The sequence below is a fragment of the Charadrius vociferus genome, unplaced genomic scaffold, assembly GCF_000708025.1.
Source record: "Charadrius vociferus isolate BGI_N301 unplaced genomic scaffold, ASM70802v2 scaffold756, whole genome shotgun sequence".
NCBI classification, from domain to species: domain Eukaryota; kingdom Metazoa; phylum Chordata; class Aves; order Charadriiformes; family Charadriidae; genus Charadrius; species Charadrius vociferus.
Window position 1 is genome coordinate 1280155 of NW_009648877.1, and position 7225 is coordinate 1287379.

A 7225-nucleotide genomic window follows, 5' to 3' on the forward strand; every position below is an offset into this window, starting at 1 on the left:
CTCCTTTTATTCCTTTGCTTTTAGAATATATGTGTCTTCACCTCATTAAATATCCCAGGCCTTCACAGTTCTCAAGACTGGTTTACACATGGTTTATAAATAAATTAGGTCTGTCCTATCTTTCTGAGATTTTTTGAGCTGTGCAAATTTGAAACACATCTTGTGTTCCTGACTAAAGTCTATGAGTAGCCATAACTTTAAAAACAAAATGGTCATTAAGCAGCCACTAAGGCTGTCAACAAAGGCACTCCTTTGACCAGCACTGTCATCTGTCCTTTCAGCATCGATGTCTTGTACAGTGGAGACTGGCAAGTTTGGGATATAATTACCAAAGCAGGTGATTATTTTTTTTTCAATGAGTAGGAAATTCAATAATGAAAATTTTGTCATCTTGAAACAATGAATTCTGCTCGTATTCACCACGTGAGATTTTCCAGCAGGGCAAAAAGAGGTAGAAAGAAACAGCTTTCTCATTTTTCATGCCCTGAAGACATGTAACTGTATCTGATGCAACTAGCACTCATGATGTGCACCTTCTTGCTGTGAAGGCATCACTCCCTCCCAACAGAAAGTTTTGTAAGCCCTCTCTGTGGCTGCTAGGAAGATCTGCACTTCGCTGAGCCTTTAGACTGTCAGCTGTCCGACAAGATGAGGCTTTCTGCTGACCCTTACACTTGTAAACATGGAAGAAACAGTGAAGGATGTGAAGATCAGAGGCAGCCATGGCTGTAGTGACCACGAGATGGTGGAGTTCAGAATCCTGAGAGAAGGGATCAAGGCAAACAGTAGGATCACAGCCCTGGACTTCAGTAGAGCAGACTTTGGCCAGTTCAAGGATCTGCTTGGAGGCATTCCATGGGAATCCTCTCTTGGAGAGAAGAGGGCTCCAAGAGGATGGGTTGATTATCAAGGATCTCTTCTTCCAAATTCAAGAACAGTCCATTCCCCACATGCAAGAAATCCTGCTAAGGTTGTAGAAGGGCCTGCATGAATGAACAAGGAGGTCCTGACTAAATTCAAACATAAAAAACCCAACAAACAAATCAAACCAAACCAACAACAACAAAAAAAACAAACCCAAACATACAAGACACGAAAGCAGGGACAGATGACTCAGGAAGAAATATAGAGACACTGGCCAAGTGTGCTCAGATGGGGTTAGGAAAGCCAAAGCCCACATGGTGCTGAATCTGGTCCGGGATGCGCAAGAAAACAGAAAGGTGTCTACAGCAGCAAAAGAAAGACCACGGGTAAAGTGACCCTGCTGCTGAATGAGGCAGGGGACCTAGTGACAGGGGACATGGAAAAGGATGAGATATTCAATGCCTTCTTTGCCTCAGTCTTCACTGTTAAGAACTGCCTTCACGAATCCCAAATTACTGAGACCACTGGGGAAGTTTGGAGGAAGGAAGACCTATCCTTGGGGCAGGAGGATCCAGTTAGGGAACATTTAAACAGGCTGGACATACACAAGTCCATGGGACCAGATGGGATGCACCCACAAGTGTTGAGGGAGCTGGCCAATGTCGTTGTGAGGCAATTGTCTATTGTCTTTGAAAGGTTGTGGTAATTAGAGGAGATTTCTGACTACTGGAAGAAGGCAAATGTCACTCCTACCTTCAAGAAGGGTAAGAAGGAGGATATGGAAAACTGTAGGCCACTCACTCTCACCTCAGTCTCTGGGAAGGTGATGGAGCAAATGATCTTCGAAACCATTTCCAGGCACATGAAGGACAAGATATATTAAGGACAAGATGATGACTTGGATAACATGGATTTATGAAGCAGAAATGCTGGACCAACGTGACAGCCTTTATGATGAGATGACTAATTTTGTGGATGAGTGGAAAGCAGTGCATACTGCTAACCTAGACTTCAGTAAAGCTTTCAACACTGTCTCCCTCAACATCCTCAAAGACTAGAATATTTCCCTTCAGAAAAGCTGAGGGGACAGTGAGGTGGATTGAAAAATGGATGAAATTCCAGGCTTAAAGGCCTATGGGTATTAGCACAAAGTCCATCTAGAGGTCTGTCCCTAGTAGTGTACCCCAGTGGTTGGTACTAGGGCCAGTACTGTTTAAGATCTTCATTAATGACATGGGTGATGGGGCAGCACACACTCAGCAAGTTTGTAGATGATCCAAAAGTGAGGAGAGTGGTTGATGTATCAGATGGATGTGCTGCCATTCACAGGGACCTCAACAGACTGAAGAAATGTGCCATTAGGAATCTCAAGTTCAATAAAGCGAAATGCAAAGTCTTGCCACCAGGGGAGGAATAGCCCCATGCATCAGTACAGGCTGGAGCTGACCAGATGGAGAGCAGCTTTGCAAAAGAGGACTTTTCATTGTGGGCAATGAGTTCACTGTGAGGAGGCAATGTGCCCTTGAAGAAACAGTAGCCAACAGCATTGCTAGCAGTTTGAGGGAGGTGATCCTTCTCCTCTGTTCAGTGCTGGTGCGACCACACCTGGAGTGCTGAGTGCGGTGCTGGACTTACCAGTATAAGAGGGACATAGGCATGCTGGAGTGAGTCCTGCCACAGGCCACAAACATGATTAAGGGACAAGAACATCTATTATACAAGGAGAAGCTGAGAAAGCTGGGATGTTCCGCCTAGAAAAGGAAAACCACAGGGAGGTTATATATAACCTTAGGAGGTTATACCCATGTGTACAAATACCTGACTGAGGAGAATAAAGAAGACAGAGCTGGACTTTTCTCGTTGATGCCTAGGAAAAGGAGAGGGTAGAATGGGCACAAATTGATATACAGGAAGTTATTTTTAAACATCGAAAATACTCTTTTTTACTGTGAGGGTGGTTGAACACTCGGACAGGTTGCTCAGAGACTTTGTCAAATCTCCATTGTTGGGGATTTTCAAACCTCAACTGGAGAGCAGGGGAGATGAACTAGAGAACTCCTGGACTAGAGGTGCCTTCACCCCTCAGCAGTTCTGTGGTTCTATGATTCTTTAATCAAGGAAAATCCTTTTTATGTCTGGTGCAGACAAAATAACTAGGCTGTTAGGTAAAGAAAAAAATCATATTCTCTCTGTACTTGATTTTCATTCAGTCAAATTAAGGCATTAAAGAGTTGTCAAAAGAAAATATTCATTAGTAGTTCATTGCAGGAGGACATCAAGAACAAACTTACACACATCTTTCCAACAACCTGCTAATCTGTGTTCATTAACCATCAAAACAGCATTTAATGAGCTTGGCTTTTATCTAGACCTCTGGATTTCACCTTGAGAGAAAAAGATTTTTCTGCTTGGTGTATTTGTTGACTGCTTGGAATGAGAAAATACGAGAAATCTCTCAAGATCTCTTGGCCAAGGGATTTGAACCCCTATTTAGCACATATGAGAGTCTCAGATTAAAGGTATAGGCTATATCACAAAGAATACTTCACTGAATCAAACCAAGCTGTGTGCTGTGTGCTATGTGTTTTATACCAAATAACATCCTTATCCTAAAATTTGACCAGGCACAGTGCACTCCAGTTCCTGCCTAGCATTACTGTGATTTCAGCGGGACTGTGAGCCAATGGAAGCAATCAGACTGAAGGGTACTCTCAGGAGTCATCCAAGTATCCTCTGACTCAGAACTACTCAGGAGGTCCCAGTCTCCACAGAGCTTACAGCCATGAAAGTGGGTAGCCAGTTAGCAGCCTGGCTATAAATAATTAGAGGGCACCTCTGACTTCTTCAGTATTACAGTGGACGTGCTCACCAGAGGAGGTCAAAATGTCAGCAAAGGAAGGGGCAGAAGCACTTGATCAACAAGATGAAGGGCAAGGAAAGTCAGAGCCAGGGCTAAATGAAATATGTTTTGCCTTCATTTTTAGTTCTGGGGTCTTATTTTGCATTTTTTGGAGGTAGCCTAATCTCATTATTTCTTGTAAAGGCAATGTTAATGAGTACAGCATTGGCAGCAGCCCTTCGCCTGGAATGGAGACTTGACACTGGAAGGCACATTGGGTTAGGGCTCCTTAATTTTGTTTATGCTATTCTTACTGACAAATCTTCCTTCTACAAAGTTTCCACTTCTTTCTCAGCATGCTTTAATGGATAAACAAGGAAATGGAGAGAAGGTGACGCTCTCTGCTTGGAGTTTAAGTAATCTTAAAGGGCTCTAGAGAGAATTTAAATATTTGGTGGCTTCCAATATGTTTATACATCTTAATAAATTGGCACTAGGCAACAAGCTCAAGTACTGAATGTGTGGTCAGCCACATTGTGTAATTTTGAGAGCATTCTCAAATTCTCTTTTGGTGTCATTCAGTTAGCCTTCTCTAAAATGAAACCTGGAAATTGGGAAGCAACCTGTTCTGGGCCCTGCTGGTAATCAGTTGTATGCATGAGAACACATAAAGTTTGATTTATTCAGCATTCTAGCAGTCCTAGAGCTCTCACGTGCACCTTGCTGTCCTCACACCAGGCCTGAGAGTACCCTATACATTCCTGATGCATTATGCCATTAAAATTCTGTTTTCAGTGATTGCAGAGAAGTCTTTTCACTATCTGGGGAAAATTAACTTGATGATAATAGCTCAAAAATTGGTGCATTCCAAATCTAGGGTGATTATGAGGGTAGCTCTCCTATTTTAAGTCTTTGTCCATATCCCAGGAGTCCTGGAAGCAATGTTCCCTGCTCTGTTGCAATGCTTCCGGCAAGTGGTAGCTCACCTGGCCCCGTCCTTGAGAGACTGATTTGTGGGCTAGAGAAGGTATTAAGGATATCTGGTATGACTGTGACCAACAGGCATAACTGTGGCAAGACCATCAAGACCATCCGTTGCATGCAGTTATGGACAGCATGGTGTCAGGCTGACCGCTGAAATCCTGCATATATGCATAGGGTACTTTGTCCCTTTTGTAGAGACCATGTGTGCAGTAACATACCATGCATATTGACAAGCCAGCATACTGACAGACCACCCATAAGGTAGTTAGTATATGCTGGGCATCTAGGACAGCTTCAGGGAGAAGGTTGACAGTGCTCTCCACCCATATGCAAAAGTCATGTCTAGAACACCTTGACTCTTATGTAGAGCAAGAGAAAACTACTTAGAGTGAGAAGGAGGTGGGAAAATTACTGGAGAGAGGGCCTTGACTCTTATGTAGATCAAGAGAAAACTACTTAGAGTGAGGAGGTGGGAAAATTACTGGAGAGAGGGTCTGTAAATGGCAAGCAGTTCTGGATGTCCAGGTAACAGTTGTTGACAGCCATGGTACCATAGCAATACAGAGCCCGGAAATTGCTACAACCCTTCCACCTTAAGACCCTGGTGACATTCTTGTTGCTGCTCCGGAAGAGGATGCCAACCTGGCCCAGGACGAATATGCTAAGCATCATGGAGGGATAACGCACATGAATCATCATCAGTGATTCTTAAGCCTAAGATGATGGACCAGTGTCTCCTGTGATCCATGTGATCAGATCCATATTATTCAGCAGACCAATTAGATGAAAATGTGTATAAAACAAATGACCTAGTATAGTTGGGTATGACTTTTTCTACATGGAACAGCTTGAGAAGGACTTAATTAAATAGAAGGTAATGGCCACTTTTGGACCATGGGGAGGGCCCAGGGACAAGTCAGCTGTTTCTCAAAAAACAGTTGATTGCATTAAGCATAGATGTGATCTTATGCATGTTAAAATTTGGCAGCCTGTTGGCAGCCCAAGTATGGATTTATGACCTTCTGACCTTTGCATTTGACTGACGTTTAAAATGAGAAGTTCTTCAGGATGATATTTGTCTTGGTATCTCCAGTTTCTAATCTGTTTGCTTTAATGATGTGTTAATCATAAATGAAGCATCAGGACCCTGATATGCAGATGTTACAAAATAACTCTAATTACTATGATGAGATATTATAGTTACGTATTTGAGTTAAACTAAACACTTCATGCTTGTTTTAGTAAACTTTGCACAATTTGTAGGATTTCTCAAATCTCATTATGTAAACTGATTATTCAAATAACAAAGCAGCAAGGAATTACACAATATAACGACCTTCTTCCAGTTAATGAGTATTGTAATCTTTGGCTCTGTTCTTTGGCCTTTCACATCAAGTAAGAAACGTTCAATACGTTGAAGAGTATGGATAATTTTGAAATCAACATACAAGGCTAATGAATGAGAGGACATACTTTAAATACAAATACAGGTTTTAATTACAGCTAAGCCTAGATGCATGCATATGTTCAAACACAAACACATGCACACAACACAAGAACATGCACTTTCACTGGATTAGCATTGCTGCCATCCTTTTTTTTAGGATGTTGTGTAAGTCAGCTTTCTGTGTCCAAATACTTGAGACTTTCAGTTCATAACCCAGTGCCTCCTACCCTAGAACCCATCTAGGTTTGAGAGATGAGGTCAAATTAATAATTATGGTATGCTTTCTGCATTAGCCTGCACTAAGAAATTTCTCCAATATACAGATATGTGACTTTTACTTTTCTTGTATCATGAAGCAGTGTCTGGGATTTAGAATCATAGGATCATAGAATCATTTAGTTTGGAAAGGACCTTTAAGATCACCGAGTCCAACTGTAAACCTAACACTGCCAAGTCCACCACTAAACCATGTCTCTAAGCATCATGCCTACACGTCTTTTAAATATCTCCAGCGATGGTGACTCCACCACTTCCCTGGGCAGCCTGTTCCAATGCTTGACAACCCTTTTGGTTAAGAAATTTTTGCTAATACCCAATCTAAATCTAATCTACCCTGCTGGAACAACCTGAGGCCATTTCCTCTCGTCCTATCACTTGTTACTTGGGAGAAGAGACCAATCCCCACCTCGCCACAACCTCCTTTCAGGTAGTTGTGGAGAGTGATAGCATCTCCCCTGAGCCTCCTTTTCTCCAGACTAAACAACCCCAGTTCCCTCAGTGGCTCCTTATAGGGCTTGTGCTCAAGACCCCTCACCAGCTTTCTTGCCCTTCTCTGGACACGCTCCAGAACCTCAATGTCTTTCATGTAATGAAGGGCCCAAAACTGAACACAGTATTTGAGGTGCATCAGTAGAAGGGAGCATCTCTCCTCTTGAATAAAGCAAAAAGAAATATTAGGTGAAAAAAGCCAGCTTACTGCACATTAAACTCCCTTTTCTGACTGTGCAACACTTAGGAAACCTTAAACAGGGTCTCAGAGGAAGCGTAGAAAAAGCTTTCCCTGTTTTCCTCCTGTTGAAACAAAAAAAATA

The 7225-nt window shown here is 42.4% G+C and overlaps 1 protein-coding gene across 1 annotated transcript in view; it reads left to right on the forward strand.

The window, feature by feature from the left end:
• The first annotated feature begins 1200 nt into the window (after positions 1-1200).
• SYT10 (synaptotagmin X) overlaps positions 1201-7225 on the forward strand; it is a 101779-nt gene continuing 95754 nt past the window's right edge. The window contains exon 1 of the mRNA XM_009887069.1: positions 1201-1250. Coding sequence (XP_009885371.1) covers positions 1201-1250 — 50 coding nt within the window. The remainder of the gene's footprint in view (positions 1251-7225) is intronic.